Source organism: Pelmatolapia mariae, linkage group LG10_11 (assembly GCF_036321145.2).
Source record: "Pelmatolapia mariae isolate MD_Pm_ZW linkage group LG10_11, Pm_UMD_F_2, whole genome shotgun sequence".
Classification (NCBI taxonomy): Eukaryota; Metazoa; Chordata; class Actinopteri; order Cichliformes; family Cichlidae; genus Pelmatolapia; species Pelmatolapia mariae.
In genome coordinates this window covers 14,290,707-14,310,476 of record NC_086236.1, presented here as the reverse complement: position 1 = coordinate 14,310,476, position 19,770 = coordinate 14,290,707, and the positions used below count along the sequence as shown (strand labels likewise).

The following is a 19,770-nucleotide window of genomic DNA, read 5'->3' as shown; positions in this document are numbered from 1 at the left end:
CACATAATCCGAGGGATGCAAAGCCTTCTTCATCGTGTTCCTGCAATCCGTTGCAACCGCCAACCTGGTTCAGTTAAAAAGAAAATTCAGCAACTCTTGCTGTGCTTTAATGCAGGAGGCCGCAGAGGACATTGCAAGTGCAAGATGTTTGCAGCTCATTCACCCCCGGATATGCACAGTCAGAGAGAGGGAGATTATATTTGTTCTTACCAGACAGAATGCAGGTTTTAATCAGCGCAGTTTTTGCCATATATTTCTGTAAAACTTGAGTTTGGTGATCAAAGACTGCTGTCATGATTATACAGAATAAATAAAGTGACCTTTATTTAAAATTTGTAATAAATTCACCTCACATGCAGAGAAAAACAGCAGGGTTTCTGCATGATTAATCACTCCGCAGATGTTCTAGTCATTGTTTTTGAGAAACAGCGAACAAGTGTAACTTGTTGACCTCCCTCAAGGAATCTGGGTGCTCTGGGTAGGGGGACTTGCTCCTCTGTGCAGGCCTCAGCTGACCTCAATTCAGGGCAAAATCTTGCGTTTTCTCAGGTTGGCATTTCAATAGTTTGTGTTTTCGTCCAAGACATGATGCACCTCGACAGTGGAGTGTTTGGGCTCTGTTGCCACACTACTGAAGCTGCGCTCGTCTCAACCGGATAACCAGTTCTCGAGAGCCCAAATCCGCCTACATGGTCTCCTTGACATCCCGCTGCCCTGTCTCAGATACTCTGCTCTGAAGTAGCAGGCTCCCCAAACAGAGCTGGCTTTGAGGCTTGCCTTTGTTGTATATACTAAAAACAAAGTGAATTTTTCACCCGAGTTTCTTTGGAGAGAAAAACAGCGTGCAGGATTAGAAGGCACAATTGCCAAAATCCAAGTGGAAGAAAATCCATGAAAGAAGAGCTGTTCTTCCTAAATACTGCACAACATGGCTCGACTGTACTTGGAAAAAGAGTTTTAACAAAACCTTAAAAGTAGAGTGGAAGAAAGAAAGTGAGGATTTATCCATCCATCCATCCATCCTGTTCCACTTATCCTTATCAGGCTCGCTTGGGGGGCGGGGGGTACTGTAGCCTGTCCCACCTTCCATAGAGCAAGAGCCAGGGTACACCCTGGATACATCGCCGGTTTATCGCAGGGCTAACACAGATTGTGTCTGAGGTGCTGATAGTATTACTTTATATACGATAAAAAACACATTATTTACCTTAAAGTTTAATAATATGACCTGAAGCCTAGACGTCCGCTCCTATTTTTTCTTTTTCAACGATTTTAACCACATCACCTACCGTCCTTGAAGTATTCCGGTAATTTTCTGTCATCATTTATCTAATGGCCATGTCCACATTTATATCGCATATAGTGAAAGAGTATGTTTGAGTGGTCTATTTTGCATGAGGATCCAACCTGTGACCTTTCAGTTATCAGTGATAGCTTCCAACCAAATGCCTTAAAAGGTATCCGTTCACACATTTCATTAGTTTCTGCCTTACTGAACTGCCTTAAGAGGATAAGAGAATATTTAATTTAAAATTTTATGTAGCTAGCTGATCCATGGCTCAAAGCATTGTGCATGTGACATATAGGTGAAGGTTTTATTCTGGATTAGACACATGTTCATCTCCGCTCTTATATCTTTAGGCTAGATTGGATCGTATGTTTCCAAAGACGGCTGAAATGTTAATATATGAAAAAAATTATATATGAAAGAATATAAAAATAAAAGATTAGCTTTGCTAAATTGTGTATTTTTACATTCTTAACGTACTTACTTATCAACGGAACATGATCAGTAAACAACAAAAATTCAAACAGCCCTCGATGCAAGAATACCGTTTTTCTTTTCCACTTTGTTGCCACGAGTCAGTGTTAGTAGTCCAGTTCCAGTCGCACTTGTTCTGACCTTACTCATAAACAAAATGTTACTAAAGTTCAGATGATTCTGGATTTAATCTGAAAATTCTGTAAAGATTTGCATTGTGATTTTAGCTTTGTAATAAATTTTTAGTCACCGAGGTGACAAAACTTCAAGTCCAGAAGGATTTGGACAAAGACTACCTGTACTTAAATCATATTAGTTGTGCCGCATGTGTGATAAGAACACCACATCAAATAGGAAGAGCAAGCCGAGTTTCAAAGAGGATTTTGATCTGGAAACTTTCATGGATATTTATATTTGACATTTAAGCCGTCTAATTGCTCTTTTTTTGCCTCGTCTGATTTCTTTCTAGTGACGTAGTTTCAGAATTTAACCCACGGGCTGCGTTACGATGGATAAAAAGCACTGCTCAAGTTTTATAGCCAGATTTAGACTTTTTAAGGGCCCTTCTCCACATCCTTTATTTTTGGATGTTGAGTCTGATTGACATACTGGCATTTGCCGCTGACCAGTGACCTTTAAGCTTTTTAAAAAAAATTCATTTATTTTTGTAGGGGAGGCTTTCATTCTGCACTAACTCAGCCTGTCAACAACATAATTAATTTCATTAATCAACAAAATTTCCCTTGGGGCGTTTGAGATACTACAGCTAAGGTGAAACTTTTTAGCATTCGAACAGTCCCCATTCGATAACGTGGCTCTTTTTAATGTTTGTAGCGCCACATGCCCGTGCGAGCGCAGATTCATTCAGCTCACAGCTGAATGGAATATAATAGATGAAAATTTAAGAGATTGAGCTTCCTTTGTGCTGCTCTTGAGAAGATATCAGAGGGGTTATAGGAAGATGAATGAAAAGCAGTTATTCATGCTTTCTTCAGCACTGTATTGATCGATGCAACAACTGATATCCCATTGCGTTTGCTGCCCTCCCGCCTGCCTCTCTGTGTGTCTGTCTGTCCCTGCCACCTGCTACCAAAACAGGGAACAAGATTCTCCATCTGCCCCTGGATCTCTGTCATTCGCTGTCTGCCTTTTGCCTGCTGCTTTATTGCCTTTGTCATCTCTTTCTTTATTTCTCGCTTTGCTCCCTCTGTCACTTAGTTATCTGTTTTATCAGTGCCGTTTCTCTCTCCTGTCACACACCCACCTTTCTTTTCTCCCCTGCTCAGACGCGCACTTACATATTCTCCTCTGTTCCTCGAATGTGAGGAGGTGTCTGCTCCCCCCATATGGCCTGTCAACTTACAGCAGAGAGTGTGGGTGGTGTGTTGCATTCTAACCTAGCACGGCGTTGGAAAAAAAAAAAAAGGAGAGAAATCATATGTCAAATGGTGGGAAAACACACTGTGAAGAAGCACATCTATTTAGAAAACTCACTGCCTTTGAACTTGTGATGCACCGTGCAGCCATAAATAATAAAAGAGAAATGTATTTTGTGGAAAATATCTCACTTGCAATCAATTATTTTCTACAATCCAGAGGGAGTTTCAGAAAATAAGCAGGTGGTGTGTGTGTGTGTGTGTGTGTGTGTGTGTTATGAAAGATGTGGTAAACAATAGGTAAACTGTAGATGTGTAATCTGCAGTCAGTGATGAGAAAGCTGGGGAGCAGAGGAACAATCCTAATGGATCTTTTATAATCTGCTTTGTTTTTTGTCTTTCTCTGAAACTCACAACTGTCGACAGCTGCCTGTTGTAGAGAAGAATAAAAGGCAGATAGGGAAGTACAAGATTATAGATATATAAATATAAATATCTTTAAGCCTGATTGAAAGAAAAATCACCTGCAGGCCATTTTGAGCAAAAATGGCAAACAGGTCAACAGATTGAGGAAACTATCTCAAGTGGATGGTCTTAAACTACATTCTAGTTCATTCTTTATAACAACGTTTTTACCCCTCTGCCATAAAGGCTGATGAGGTATTGTCGTCACCCAACTGGGACGGCAGGTGGGCAGGCACCCAAGTTTGTGAACACAGTAACCCGAGAACGAGGCGATGAATTTAAATCTCAGTGACTTTGTCAAGGTCAGAGGTCAAATTTTCTGAAAATCACCTATAGGATTTTAAAATAATTATCACAGGCCGTCAGTATTTTTAAAATGTGAGCCGATTTACCAAAAAGATGATATCAATAGCCTTCGCTGAGTAGTTTCATAGTTTCTGACTTTATTCGTTTTATTTGATTTTGAATGAACAAATTAAATCTTTATTTAAACATATAACTAGCAAATGCTAATAAACATGAAAAAAAGTCATCTCAAACTGGGTGATGAGCAATGTTCCCTCTAAGCTGCGCACGTGTGCAATTGCGCACTGTTGGCACGCTCTCTGCGCACAGAAAATCTGCGTTGCGCACACAAAAAAAATTCTAACCTGAATTGAAATTAAAGTAAATATGTGCCGACACCTGCGTTTTAGCTAGCAAAGCGGTGTGGCTGATGTGGAGTGAAGCCACATTAATGACAACGTATACAACCTTTGAAGATGTGAGCAGGACAGACGGAACAATTAACGGAAAAAGTGTGGACTTTATACCAGTTCTTAAATTGTGTTGATAGGCCACGTAAAACCAGAGTTATGATAAAAAAAATATGCAATGTTTGGTTTCTTCCTGAATACTATTGTTGTTCATATTTACTGCGGGAAGAAAAGGTAAAAAGGGCGTTTTTCAAGGAAAACGCTCGAAAGCATTCTCCACCTGTGAGCAGTGATGAAACCAAAACACACCACCCTTTCCTATTGGTCGAAAAATCTACCATGTCGACCAATCAAAACATGGCATTTAGTTGTTAAGAAACGGGAGGAAGTTTTAGGAGTGAGGGCGGTGTTTTGAGATGTGAGAGATTTGCAACGTTTAGCGCAAATCTTGTGTAGTTAGTGTGTAGTGTAGTCAATAGTTTTGTTGTGTGTGTCAGAACAATGAGGCGACTGCTGAATGTTACAGGTGTTACAGGAGTGATACATCCAGGGGCGGATCTAGAGAAATTTTCTTAGGGTGGCATGAGGGTGGCAAAGAAATCAAATGGGGTGGCAAAATCGAAGCCCTTTTTTTCATACACATATGCAGGTGGTTATATATGGTTAAAATAATCCAAATGCAGTAAGTATACACGTTTTTCATATAAATAAAGTCTATAACTTAATTATTGTCTGTAGCCCACATAATTAAACACTTTAGTTACATAAAACATGTGAGGTTTGATGTTATGTACTGTATAGCCTGTATAATAAATAAATATGTAGCCCAATAAGTATAAAATCCAGAAAGCTACACAACATGGGGCGGTTCATTTACAAACACAAGTCTAACTGAAGTTTCACACTGTTTTTTGTTAGAAAACAATCACGTTGTTAGATGCTTAAATGACACAAAATGTCAGAAATCTGCACTGTCATGAACAAAAATTTAAACCTAATTTTTTCATGATTTGTTGGATTAACCAACTGAGGTCTGAAATACAACTGGCCATTTTTGATTCCTTTTGAGTTTACGTTTGTATTTCACCCTCAAATTGTTTCATTTTATTTATTTTTTTCTCCCCTTGCCTTGTTTGGTATCTTTTCAGCTCAACTGAATTTAGTTATTTTCACTGACATACTGCATTAGTATTACTGATCTGAAATCACACAAAGAACTTAAAATCCTAGTAGTATTTTTTACTGTAAAAAAAACCCACAGATATGTTGAGTAAATTTTTATAACTTGAAATGCAAATATAAATTGTACATTTTGTAAACATATACAACTATTTGTCTAAAAATGCAGCCAATACACCTGCCGTTTTTTTCATTTTGTATAAGAATTTAAAAATATTACTAAAACTAAAATGAGAGAACAATCAGATTTCGCAATGAGATGCCCCACAAATGATGTGTGCCAGTAAAAAATAAGTTTGTCCACCAAAAGACAGAACAGCACAGGGAAACCTGCAGGCCTGATAACAGGTGGTGTATCACTCCGCTGGGTTTCTACTTAGTGACAGTGTTTACACTGATGTGCCTTTGTGACATTCGTTAGTGCCCTCACTGAGACACAAAACAAAACAACAACTACACAACACAACAGCTACACAACACACTAAGTATACACTCCACACTAAACGTCACAAATCTCCCACATCTAAAAACTCTCTCTCTCTCTCTCTCTCTCTCACTCGCTCGCTCTGTCTCGCTGCCATTACCGTCACTCCCAAAACTTTCCCCTCTTCCTAAACAACCAAATCCCACATGTTGACTTTTTTTAAAATTGGTCGACATGGTACATTTTCCACCGATAGGAAAGAGGTGGCTTTTTTTCCTTTACTGTTTTCGCGCTGTCCTTAGAAAACGCTTAAAACACACAAAAACGTGACAACAGTATTTAGAAAAAAGTGTGGCTTATATATATTATCATAACTCTGGATTTACTGGCCTGTAATTAAAATTTAAAAACTTTGAAGTCCGAACTTTCAATGTGGGCTGAAGTAGAGACTCAGTGTGGCTGCAGCTTGTTGCTATGTCAGCTTAAAATAGTCGTGTGATTTAGAGGTGCAGCATGTCCGTGGACCACAGAGGGTTAATAACACTCACCTTCCTTCCATTTCCAGAGTTTAACATCCAATCACATGTGTAAAAAGCATAATTCCCACGGTGTTGGTCAAAATGTGCTCTGGCACAATCACAAGCATCGCTGGCTACTGAAAACAAGAAAAAAGCCGGTCCTGCTATGGGCTGAACCATTTGTTAACGGTGGAGGGGGGGAACACTATGCAATATATTCAGTTATAGCATTTATGTTCACTGTTGACTGTAACTACGCTCAAACTGTTAATGCTGTCTTATTTTAATAAACAACACTGTCATATGCAAAACTGGGGTGGCACTTGGGGTGGCAAGGGATCATTTTAGGGTGGCACTTGCCACCCCATGCCACCCTTCTAGATCCGCCCCTGGATACATCTCCTGTTGTCAGGCCTGCAGGTGTCAGGCTGTTGTTCTCCTTTATCTCATAGTGGACAGAAATTATTTTTTGGAGTGGCACAAATAATTTGTCTGGCATCAAATTTGATGCAGAACAGCTGATTGTTCTGTAAATAGTTTGAAATGTTTGTTTAAAAAAAAAGCCTTGGCTGCATTTTTAGGTAAACAGCTGCAAAAAACTTTGTTTGCAAAACTCAGTAACTTTTTTGAAGAAGTAACTATATAATTAATTGCCCTGCATTGGTCATTATATCCTGTATTTTGCAGACAGAGAGTTACAGGAGTCAGAGCTTTATTTAAAAAAAAAGAAAGTTGTGTTTTCCAAATTGGAGTTCAAGTTATTTTTACTTCCAATAGTGTTAAGATACTACACAAGTCATGAACAAGATTTATTTTTTAAAATTTTCATTGTAAATGGGCTAAAGCGGTTAATTAAACGTAGTCTAACAGAAATGTAAATACTGTAATTTTATTATTTTAATAAACCATGAAACTTGGAAGGATTCGACACTGGCGTGACCACAGTGCACACGTCTAATGTCGCTCACAGTGGTCCACGAGATCGCTCAGGGAGCTTGTGTGTTCGCTCAGACACATGAAAAATTAGAGGGAACATTGGTGATGAGCATGACATGAGTTCACTGTACTCAAATGGCCTCACCAGATCTCATCTAATAGAGCAACTTTGTGGTGGAGATTTCAATTATGAAAGTCCGTCAGGTAAGTCTACAGCAACTGTGCGATACTGTCATGTCATTAAAGACCAATATCTCTGCGGAGTGTTGCTACTGGTACTCATGAGGTGTCTGATAAAGTGTTTGATGAGTGTAGAGAACGCACATTTTAACTCGGAATAAAATTAATATAAATTCTACATATAAATTTGCTGAAAGTTTGCTTTTCTCAACCTTGTTGTACTTACTTAACTCATGAGTTCTTATTTGTCTTTAATGTGAGCAAACAGTGTGGATCCACAGGAAGCCTGTGATGCTTGTCAAATCTATTTTTAATTTTTTTTTTTTTTTTTGCTTTGTGTGGTTTTAAATGCAATCAGAATGTTTTTAATCTGTCTAAACAGACAGTTTGAGGTCTTTTTCCCTCGGCCCCACCCCCAGGGTGGATTAGGTGAAGTGATTAAAGCCCCAGCAGGCACAGTTACCTGTAGCCATCCAGCCTCTGCTCATGAAGCCAATCCTTGTTAAAGACACGCTGTTCTTTATTCAAAGCGCAACAACATGCTGCGCCTCTACCTGCATCCGAGACAAACAAGCGTTTGTCTGTTATCTGTGTTGCACAGCAAACGGGATGGCGGTTGTGTTGGTGGTGATAGTAGTGTAGTATGACACATACTGAAGTGCTAGTGACAAAACAGTCACATTGAGTATACTGAGAAGAAAATGGGATAACGCTGATGTGGGTGCCTTGCTAGAATAATTATAGTTTTGTAGTGACCAAATCAAAAAAGGCATTTCTCTGCTCTGTTATGTTCTGGTGTAGCTTGTTCTGTTCCATAAATGCGCATTTTGTTACGCTCAGATCAGATACATGAGTACAGTAGTGTCATCTTATAGCAGCGAAATATTACAGTAAGTAAATAAAAGTTTGAAGCCATTTCATGCATGGAGGGAGTCTTCTTCCCTCAGCTGAACCTTCTAAGGTTTACTGCAGAGTTCAGCCAGATTATGAATAATGGAGAAAGGTCAGGATAGATTTTTAATGGATTTGCACACCACATGGCCACAGCAGCTGCATCAACAGGGATTTTAGGGCGATCATTTCTGTCACCAAGGGTGGGCTAAATTCCTGCTTGAGTCGTCACTCCAACAACAATTAACATCAGAGAGAGATTGAACATAAACATCAACGCTACACACTCGGTGCAAGGGTTAATCCCGCTAATCTGTTTTATGTATGTAATATGTCACGACCTAATTTTAAAAGTGTCATTTAGTAAATAATCCGCTAAATGACTTTTTCAGACAAACGGTTCCAGCGCGTGCATGAAGACTCCTTAAATTCCCTCCATTTTAGCAGCACACAGAAGTGCAGATCTCTTCAGACTCCAGCCTTCTTTTCATGCTTCAGAGTTTTTAAGTTTTAAAGCCCACATGCATGAGCAACTCACATTGCTTTCTTCATGATATGAGGAGCTTTACAGTAATCCTTCTTCTTAATAAGCCCGTTTCATGTGCATCGCTATTCAGGACTTCAAAAAAAGGGGGTGGGTCCTTCGTCAGTCACTCCACGTCTGCCGCTGCTCCCTAAAGACGAGTTAGCCATGACTTTCAGCGCGTTCTTTTAACGTTTAGCAGTGCGGGAGATGTAATTTACAAAAAGTGTCAGCAGCAACCGAGGCTGAGAGTCATGTCCCCCGGTTGACACCAAGTAAACAGTCACTTAGCTTGCGTGTCCCTGTCCACCCGCATAATGCTGATGGAGACTGATGATTACACCCGCGCGTAATTGCTCTGACATCTAGCTGTGACAGATTGTATACAGAGCAGTAAATCGGGAATGGCTTTAACGTTGGTCTAGAAATGAAAAGAGAAAATTAGATACGTTCATCCATTATGGAAGATTCCATATTTCAGCTGACTCCCTGGGATAACTCTGACTTTTAATATTAACTTTTTTCTTTCTTTTTTTTAGGAGATACAGCTATGTTCATTCAGCTCACACTTACCTACAGCTATCCTTTGTACTCGATTTGCATAATTCTAATTAAATGCTCACTCAGAAGCACCCAATCAGGGTGTCAAGTAGAAAGTAGGAGGAAACAAATCCTTTTATATGTTAATCTACTTTACTACAACATTGTCTAGCCTGCCAGGGAAATGAATATTTCACACATCAAACTACACATTTGCATCAGCATGCAGAAATAAATGTATTACTTCCATCATTTTCGATTAGCTCTGCTTTGGGCTGATATTTGGGCATTTTTCACACTGCATAATGTTTTTGATTCCATACAAGTGCTTGTCCAGGCTGATAACATTTCATAGGCCCTTGTTATTGAAACTGACCCAAACATTATGCTTTGTTTCATTTTTTTTCTTTTTAATTATATTTCATTGAGATCAAGAATATGCAATTTATAATTCTCTTTTGCACACCCTGTTATTTACAGCGAAAAATGAAGGGCACTTTTCTTTCTTCTGCTTTTGGCAGTGAGCAGGTGGAAAATTTCAGAAATTAAATGGTGGGCTAATTGATTTCTCTCACTAACTCAAGCGCGCTGACAATTAGCGCAGGTTTGGTGGCGGGAAGGGTTCTGATTGATTCATGTGGATGACTCACAGACAAGACGTCCAAAAACCAATCGATAACATTTTTAACAACAGAGTGACTGCAACATATCTCCATGGATAAAAACAAAACAAGCAAACAGAAAAAAACAATACTGTTCTACTTTAGAAAAATGGAAAATCTGGTGTAAAGAACATGAAAACATGGATCCATCCTGCCTTGTTAAGCAATTCAGGCTGCTAGTGGTGATGTAATGGCATGGAGGAGGTTTTCTTGGCACACTTTGGGCCCTTTAGTATCAGCTAAGCATTGTTTAACCCTGGCTCTTTTTACAGGTGCTCTTTAACTGACTGTCACTCTTTTACTGTTTGTGCTGCAGATTAAATTAAAATGGCTTCAGAAAGAAGAGAAGATGAGCTTTACAGGGATTTTTGATGTATCACAGTAGCATAAAGCATTCACTAGGTTCTGCTGTCTGAACACAGACAGAAAAATCAGCTCTGCCTAGATTTTACCATGTGCACTTCACATTACCGTAACTCCTCAACTATTCTGGGCTGAGGAAAACATTCAAATGGTTCCTAAAAGATGAGATTTTTAAAATAGTTTTACAGCCAAAATTACTTATACTAAGTATAAGTCCTGGGTGATAGAGGGTGAAATGTCACAGCCTACCTGAGTGTTGTTGCTGACCATGTACAGTCCTTTTTGACCACAGTGTACCCATCTTCTGATGTTTTAAACTAACTTAGAATAGTTTCTTGAACATAGCAATAGTTCACTGTAATCAAATGTTTTTCACAGTCACCAGATCTCAATCCAACAGGCCACCTTTTTGGTGAAATGCACAATTTGTATAAGGGTTGTACAGCAACTGCGTGATGCCGTCAAGCCTGTGAGGAATGTTTCCAGCACCTTGTTGGATCTATGAAATAAGTATTCATAGATTCATATCTTTCAGGACCAATTTAACTCAATATCCTTGCGGGCTAATTTGCTTTGCATACAGTAGTCTAAAACAACATATACAGTACATCATGCACAAACAGAACAAATCTAAATCTTCTACCCCCAACTGGGGGTGAATGGAGGAAGACAGGACAAAGACAATGAATTCAGATGATGACAAAAGTTGCAGGGATCATTATCCCCAAATCAATTTTACCTGCTTTTCCTTTTATCTGTAACAGTGTTTACCCATCTGTTTACCCCGTTGTGGGTTGACTGTCAAGTAAAACAAGCATGCAGCTCACTAACATTATACTGTAGTTCTGCTGTGTGGGGTCACTAATATTTACATCCTGTCATGAACACAGCCTCTCGCCGTGGGTAGATATTCGCTTTTTGCTCTGTACTGATATAACTGGTGGGTGTAGTTTGTTAGAAATAGTTCCCACATGAAATTGCTCTCAACATGGATTGTGGGTTTATAAACCAAGTGCCAGTTTCATTATAACCAAGAGAGGACAGACATTTCTACAGCAAGGTCTTCGAAGGTGGGTAATTCACACCAAAGCGATCTAGATGGATATGTAGCACGACAGGCCAGGGATGGTATGTGGAGGCTCGCTGTCACACCTGTCACAGCTTACTGGGATGCTTGAACAGAAAAGAGCTTTGATTCAAACTGAGGTTTTGAAAAAAAAAACAGAGAGAGACCTTTTAGTGACAAAGGTGTTGGTACAAAATATGCATGTACTGTATCAGAGAAACACACATATATATACCTGAACAAAGGTAAACAGAACAGTGATTTACCTCGCTCACTTAATGTCTTATCTTTGCAGCATTGTCACCGTGGAAACAAGGTACTTTTTAATAGTGTCACCACTTGAGTCATTCATCACATATTTCAACAGGAACACCTTGCCTTGAGGAGCTTTTGACCTCAGTTAACAACATCTTACCATTTGTCATGACTACACATACACATGTAGACACACACTGGTGCATATGCTCAATCTTTCTCGCTGTCTAACCCCAAGCCTGCCTCACGAAAACTACAACCGTCCATTATTGCTCTGACCAGTGTTTGTCCTCCCTGCAGGTGACGATTCTGATCATCCTGGCCTTGGCCTTCCTTGCCTGCATTGTGTTCCTGGTGGTTTATAAAGCCTTCACCTACGACCACGCCTGCCCAGATGGATTCATTTATAAGGTAATACCCATAAATTGCCAGTGTTTCATTTTATTGCTCTACAGCACATTTATTAGGAGAGGTGTTTAACACAGTAGCTGGTTTGTGCTGGAATGTGGGTTGTAGATTAGCCTCTTCAGTGCTAAGCAAGCCTGCAGCACACGATAACTTATTATTATTGAGCCATTTCTTAGCATGTTTTTTTAAATTAATATGTCTATCTTAATTCTTGCACCTTCATGCCTTTTGTGAATACTCTTCCTTTTCACCAAAGCAACATATTTGAGGGTTATCAGTATGCTACAGTAGATCTTTTCCTGTCTTAGAGATTTCCAGGTAATATATCAAGTGGAAACACATCTGTCACATCTTAAATAGGATCATGTCAAGAAGAGATGAATAATCTCAATAGCACTGTGGTTTTTCACTACTTCTATAGCACTTGTCTGAATTAATCTGGTTGGTCTCAAAAGGACACACAGAGTCAAGTAAAAGCCCCACATAATATAATGTCATTTGGTTTATCATGCCTATCCAGGTGCACTTCTTCAAACTGGCCATTCATTCCTCTGTGAATATTGCTATATTTTGGATAACCTAATATCAGGTTTTTGCCTACTACAGGTAAACGAGTCCTTGGAAAAACAATCCCTATATCGTTTTATTTAAATACTTTTGAGTTTCTGAACTAATTTCTAAACAGTTAATGCAATATGTTTGTTAAACCCCTTGAATTTAAGCTTTTATTAAAATTGACTGTGGTAGTGTACAGAGGTGTACAAAAATCATATCATTATCCAAAATCACTCTTGGAAACACAGGATGTTTTGTAAATCCGATAACTGGAAGTCATGCTCACAGGATGTCAAGTGGGATGTACGAAATTATCTGATGTTTAATGAATCAATAAAGAGTGAGATTTGAACCATAATTCAATTAAATTTGTATTATATTGACATGTTTTTGCTGCAGTGCATTGTCATAAGAATAAACTGATCAAAATATGCAGCACGCGCTCAGTCAGAGGTACCTGAAAACTCTACCTAAGTAAAATATAGAAGTATTTGTACTTCGGTACGTCTCACCTCTGTGTTCTGTTAATTAGTAAGGCACATGAGCATACCTCCAAAACTCTTCCATTGTTTAGACATTCACTCCTATTAATTATGCATGCACTAAGAAAAAAATACTTGCAGTGTTCAAAGCATGGTCTTCAAGTCTTAAGCATACAGAAAATCAAACCTTTTAGTATTAAAGAACAGCATGGGAGCCACTTAACAGTAAGAACAGGTCTAACATATAATCTATGTCGTTCTTAAGATTTGGGTCCAAAGTGTCTCCCATCACCTCACAAACACTCGCTTAATTTTCTTTTAGTCCACAAAGACGCATCCAGATGTAAATAGTAGGTAACACACAAATGATGAAGCTCTGCTGTGTTTTCTTCAGTAGCAGATGTCTTGCTCTAAGTGAAATTCTCACAAGGTTTCCAAAGCCTTTTTGTTTAACCACGTTCTTTGTTTGGATCCTGGTGTGTACTGCTTAAAAGCTTGTCTCCTATGGATGGTGCATTACTGAGTGTAGTCATGGGTGGATTGGGAAAGATTTAAGTAAGTAACGTTTGTTTATGTAGCACTTTTCAAGAATAAATGTTGCAAAGTGTGTCGCAATATAAACAACAATTAAAATGCTATGAATGGATAAAAGTAGATAGAAGCAATCCTGCATATGTGGGTCATAAGCTTCTTTTTAAAGGTGTTGACAGAGAGCTGAAGTCGAATTAAAGCGAGTTCCACAACTTGGGAGCCACAAACTGAAAAGCGCCGTCTTAGTTTGTCCTTGACCTAGATCAAGGTACCACCAAATGGACTGATTAGCTGACCTCAGAGGCTTATTAGTTACGCATGGATGGAGAAGTTCACTAGGGGAAGCGTCTGACCATGAAGCGCTCTGAAAGTGATTACCAAAGTCTCACACTGAGCCCCAAACTTTACAGGGAGTCAGCATAAAGACGACAGAATTAGTGTCACACGGGACCTTTACAAGACCTGGTGAGAAGACTCACAGTAGATGGTTTGCTCAGGCAAAGGAGTAATGATATATTTAACCTCAGACCACCCAGGGTTGTCCGAAGATAGTTTGGGTTCGATTAAATGATTTGCTTAATCGAACTGAGACGTGAGTATTTTTAGTTGCACATTGCTTTCTAAACACATCCTAGCTATTGCAGCCTCGGTTTATGCTCATAGGTACAAAATCTGGATGTTATTTCTTGAACCTGCTTTTCCAAATCTCTCATCAGCACAAAATCTTCTTAAACACTCAACTATCCACAAGGTATATTGATTTTAAGCCCCCGTTATAAGAAACTGTCAGCCCTCAGCAAAGATTTTCTGGTTTATTGATGTGTGAAAGCTTTTTTTTTTTTAATGTGCAAAGATAGCCAAGTGGAGAAAGTTGATGTGCTTGTTTGAGGAGTGAGAACATAAAAATGTGTGAAGATGTTAATGCACTGTAAAACATTAGGGATCTAGCAATGGTAAGCTATGGATCCAGGTCTTTAAGGAAGAGATTTTAGTTATTTTTGTGATGATTGTGTGGTTTATGTCGTCTTTGTGTGTTATGTTGTTTAAATCAATATCAAGTGCTGTACTTTAACACCAAAATGTTCAATACTCTGCGGTGTCACATGTGTGGTTCTCATTTATCATTTTTTCCTCTTTGTTTGGTCGTTGCTGTTGTTTTTCAGCATGTGTGTAACTGAAAGATATCTCAGCGTGTGCAAAATCAATAGGCTCCAATGTCTAATCAAATTGTTTTGGAGGTGGAGCAGCTGTTGTTTGATTATATGCTCGCGTGCTCGTGCCTCTCCTGTACATACATCCCCTTCAGCTCATTTGTGCTACATCCTGAAGAAGGCATGAGCTGTGAAGAATATTTTAAGGTCCAGCTACGACATGTCACCATAATGAGATTTTCTTTCCATTCCTTTTTTTGTTTTTCTATTGAAGTTCCTCCCCTGACAGCGGGAGAAACTGGAGCATCCAAGTATTTTTCTAAAATTTCACAATAAATTTCTCTGTCATTGGCCATTCGTGATGGCAAATATTTGCTCTGCCATATAAACTGCAGAATCCTGTCCTCTCTTCTCTAACGTCCCACCTATCTAAATCAGGAAATAGAGGTGAGCACAGTCTCCCCTGGGTGAAGAAAAAAAACTTCTGCCCTACTTTTATTCATTTCTGAGTTCATGTTAACCGAAGAGGCTGATGAGGCTTATCTGTCAGGCAATAATCCATCAATGGCGTCAATGATTTTGTTATGACCGGTGTAATTTTATGCTTTTATTCTTTGACACAGAAGCCAAAAAGACACTTAATTTAGTCCTCTATCATATGTTAATAGCTTGGATGACAATTAGATGAAAATTAGAAAAATCAGACATGCTGAATATTTTATGGTAATTACCACATTATGACTGACTCCTGATCATTACGGCTGAGGTCGTAAAAGAAAATGTTTCACACTGATGTCCTTATGCAACAGTCTGTTTTAGGTTTTACAGTGTATGGATACAGACAGCCTCTTCTCTGCTGATTTCTACTGCCCTCTACTTATAAGTTTTACTCTACCTTGTAAGAGGTCACCTTGCAAGTCTGTGTCTCTAGACAGATGTAGTCTTTAAGGTGGAATAAATCTAGTTTGAGGCCCACAACCTCTGCAAGGGCTCTGACTGCAGTCTGCTGAGGTATTATTAGCAGTGTCACATCCACATTCACAAGGTGGAAAGGTGTCAATAGAAAGACACGCCTGCTCACACAGTGTGCCACACACAGCACAACTATGTGAGGCTTTAAATGGGTACACACTGGAGCACACTGAACTATAAATCTTATGCAGAGCTTTAGTTGTCTTCTTGTGTCTTCTGACTTTACCTCCTTATTACAACTAATATTAGAATCAGAATTAGAAGCCTTTTATTGACATTTTACAATGTATAATGAAAGCTGTAGCTGGTCAGCTATACCATCAGATAAAAGAGCAAACATACAGTTATTTACATAGAAAATGTAAAAAGGTAACTGCTTAATAAATAAGGTATTTCGATGAGGTAATGTGGTAACTAAAAAATCATTAATGTGACAGAGTACACACAATTTTACTGTGACTTACCTAATAAGAGACAATATTACAGTGTAATACTGTAATATTACAGTGTATACTTAAAAATTTGCGGGGAGAAAGTTGCGTATATTGTCTAAGGGGCTTGGAAAGAAAAGTGTCTGGATTTCTTTAAGTTTCCATGAAGACGTTTCACCTCTCATCCAAGAAGCTTCTTCAGTTCTAAGAGCAACTGGTGGAGAGCCCCAGATTTTATGCCCTATGGGAGTGTCCCCAAGAGGGTCATGGACCCACTATTGACCCCCTGTTAACACAGTGAATATTGTGTTAACATTGTTTTGGTTTCACAACAAGAATGTTTTAAGATCCTACAATAGCAGAAAGAAAGAAGTGGGAAGGAAAATCTCCCTTATAACAGGAAAACAGCACCAGCAGAAACAGGCACAGGTAGGGACAGACAGGGTGAGGGGAGGGAAACGGGACAAAAGATATGTCTGTGAAGGTTCTCAGTCATCCAGGTCACCATAGTCTAAGGAGCTTGGAAAGAAAAGCGTCTGGACTTCTTTACTTGAAGACGTTTCACCTCTCACTTGAGAAGCTTCTTCAGTTCTAAGAGCAATTGGTGTGAGCCCTATGGGAGTGTCCCCAAGAGGGTCATGGAGCCCCTATTAATCCTCTACCTAATCACACTACCAAAGGTGTGAAAACAGGTGTGGAACGCAATCTGCCATGGTTTCGGCTGAACCCATTGTGAAACCTAGTCCCACCCTATCCTGTGATTTACTGAAGTCAAATGGCCCAGGATGTGAGTGGGCATTAAGGCGTCTGGAAAGGGATCTCAAAACTGGATTTTAGATGGCAGACAGTTGGTGTTCATAAGGGTCGTTCACAGTGGACATAGATGGCTTCTTTTACTCCTCTTTCAAACCATCTGTCTTCTCCGCCCCATACGCATTTTCGCACCTTGGCTAGTGTGATTAGGTAGAGGATCAAGAGGTGGTCCATGATGCTCTTGGGGACACTCCCATAGGGCGTAAAATCTGGGACTCTCCACCAATTACCCTTAGAACTGAAGAAGCTTCTCAGATGAGAGGTGAAACGGCTTCAAGTAACTTAAAGAAGTCCAGATGCTTTTCTTTCCAAGCTCCTGGGACAAAAGATACACACTCGGAGAGAGAACCAGAGTTAAACAACTAGCTATAAGCTTTAAGAGGAAAGAGGAAAGCTTTAAGTCTTGTCTTAAAAGTAGAGCTGTCTCCCAGACCCAAACTGGGAGTCGGGTCCACTTTTAGATTGGGAGACAGAGCTGTCAGCTTGTTTAGAATGTGTTATTAGAACTGGAGCACAAGTGACTATAGTACAGAAGCAGCGCCATACTTGCTTTTCCTTGATGTAGTGTTATCTTTGAATATTTCTGATGTGGCCAATGCTAAGTATACAATCAGTGTAAAAACGTAATGAATGTGGTATAAACACATTTTGCCTGAAACTGTTGGGATTAACTGGATTGTAATTGAAGTTGGGATTTTAATGTTTTCCTTCAGGTTTCATTGCTTTAACTCTGTAAATGATTCAGCAGAGTTTTTAATTAGCATGCTACTCTCCTGCTAAATCACACCAACCTCACTGTTGTTCCCCCACAGCACAAGCGGTGTATCCCAGCCTCTCTTGAGGCCTACTACGCTGCCCAGGATGCCAACTCCAGGGGCCGTTTCTATACAGTGATCAGCCACTACAGCATGGCCAAGCAGACCACCTCGCACTCTGTCTCCCCCTGGCTGCCTGGAGGGTCAGGAGGGCGCGATGCCAAACCCCCGAGTGGCGGTGAGGGCCACTGAGCTAGCTGAATGGTTAAAGGATGTAAAGACACACATGCAGACATGAAGACGTACATGCAGACACAGGCCGACAACATGTCAGTGAATATTTAGACTTGTAGACAAAAGAGACAGATTCACACAAGAGTACATATATAGAGTGAAATCGTGCATGCAGACATTAAACCACACAAGCACATTTGTATTCAGATTAACTTGTCTGCTCTTTTATGTGCTCATTCTTATCGAGGGGCATCCGATCTCTTACTCTGTTGAGGTTATCATCATCTGCTGACGTACACCCACATCCACCTGCAGTCTGCTCTCTTGTTATCTTGTTTACTCCCTTCCTCAAAATGATTATTCATTGACTATCATGATTATTTATTTTTTACTGTAATCTATGGATGTTTTGTATGTGATTACCAGGTAACTCTTTGTACGAAGGCATGAGTTGACGCTGAGATTCACACTTCTTTGTGCGAGTCTCTGAAGTTTGAAGTCATTTTTTCCCCAGTGTGTATACTGTAGTTACTGTATAGTCATTCTCAGCCCCTCTTCTTTCTAGCTTTTTTTGTGCAGACTAGGCAACCTCAGGCATACCTGTCAAAAACTACACAGGCATATAACCCAAAATGTGTCAAAACTTCAGCTGGTCTGTCTGAGGCCAAGGCCCGCGTCAGTTCTGACTTGACCGAACGACTTTCCCCCCCTTCATTGCTGTTTAATAGCTCATACACAAGAAGAAGAACATTTTAAATGTGATGTGCCATACATTTTAAATCCTGAGATCCCACAGTGAGCTAAGCTGTACATAAAGATGTGCATTCAGGCTAGTTTTGTGTGTATGCATTGTAGTAGCTTTAGGGAGTTTTTCTTCTTCTCCTTTTTTTTTTTTTAAATTAGTCTTACAATTTCTTTATGTGAACTACATATTGCTTCAGTTGCCAGTCTTGTAGCTTCATTAAACACAATGTTGCAGATGGGAAACAAGATATTGTGCATACAACTGTCTCTTGCCAAAACTCTTTATTTGCCACTGTGTATTGTTCTGTTTATGGATGGGCTTCAGCTGCAGCCGAGTTCTCCTCCTGCACTCTTATTATTATTATTTTTTTCAATTTGGTAATGTTGGATCTGTTGTCAAGAGCGCTTTAATGAGATGTTGTGATGTTGTTAGTTGATATGTAGCGATACCTGGTGTAATTTATCCGTGTGCATCCTTGTCCCTCTTCTCTTGGTTCGAATTCAAAATAAAACAAGCTGTGACCTGTGCCGAGTGTGTCTGTCAGTCCCGCTCACCGCCGCATCTCTTTAGCGCTCACACGGCGTCTAATGTGGGCCCGAGGCAGAGCAACGTGAAAGAGAGCGATGGCTTTTTTGCACCATGTTATGTTATTGAGATGTACATACTCGGATTCAAACCACGTTGTTAAAGTTTCCAGAGCTGTGGGGCAAATTTGTCTGCTATAATAATGAGCACCTGTGATTGACAGTAAAATAAAATTACTAGGAAAAAAATACCTGTATGAATAATAACTACTGGATATATTACATGTCTCTATAGTCTTGTAAATGGCAGATAAGGCATTTCAGTGACATGAAT

At 39.6% G+C, this 19,770-nt stretch overlaps 1 protein-coding gene across 2 annotated transcripts in view; it reads left to right on the top strand.

Moving 5' to 3' along the window:
• Nucleotides 1-19,438, top strand: part of nsg2 (neuronal vesicle trafficking associated 2) — a 49,493-nt gene extending 30,055 nt beyond the window's left edge. For both annotated transcript variants that reach the window (XM_063487299.1, XM_063487298.1), the window contains exons 4-5: nucleotides 12,136-12,246; nucleotides 17,991-19,438. In XM_063487299.1, coding sequence (XP_063343369.1) covers nucleotides 12,136-12,246; nucleotides 17,991-18,185 — 306 coding nt within the window. In that variant the 3' untranslated portion in view covers nucleotides 18,186-19,438. The remainder of the gene's footprint in view (nucleotides 1-12,135; nucleotides 12,247-17,990) is intronic.
• The last annotated feature ends 332 nt before the right edge of the window (nucleotides 19,439-19,770 follow it).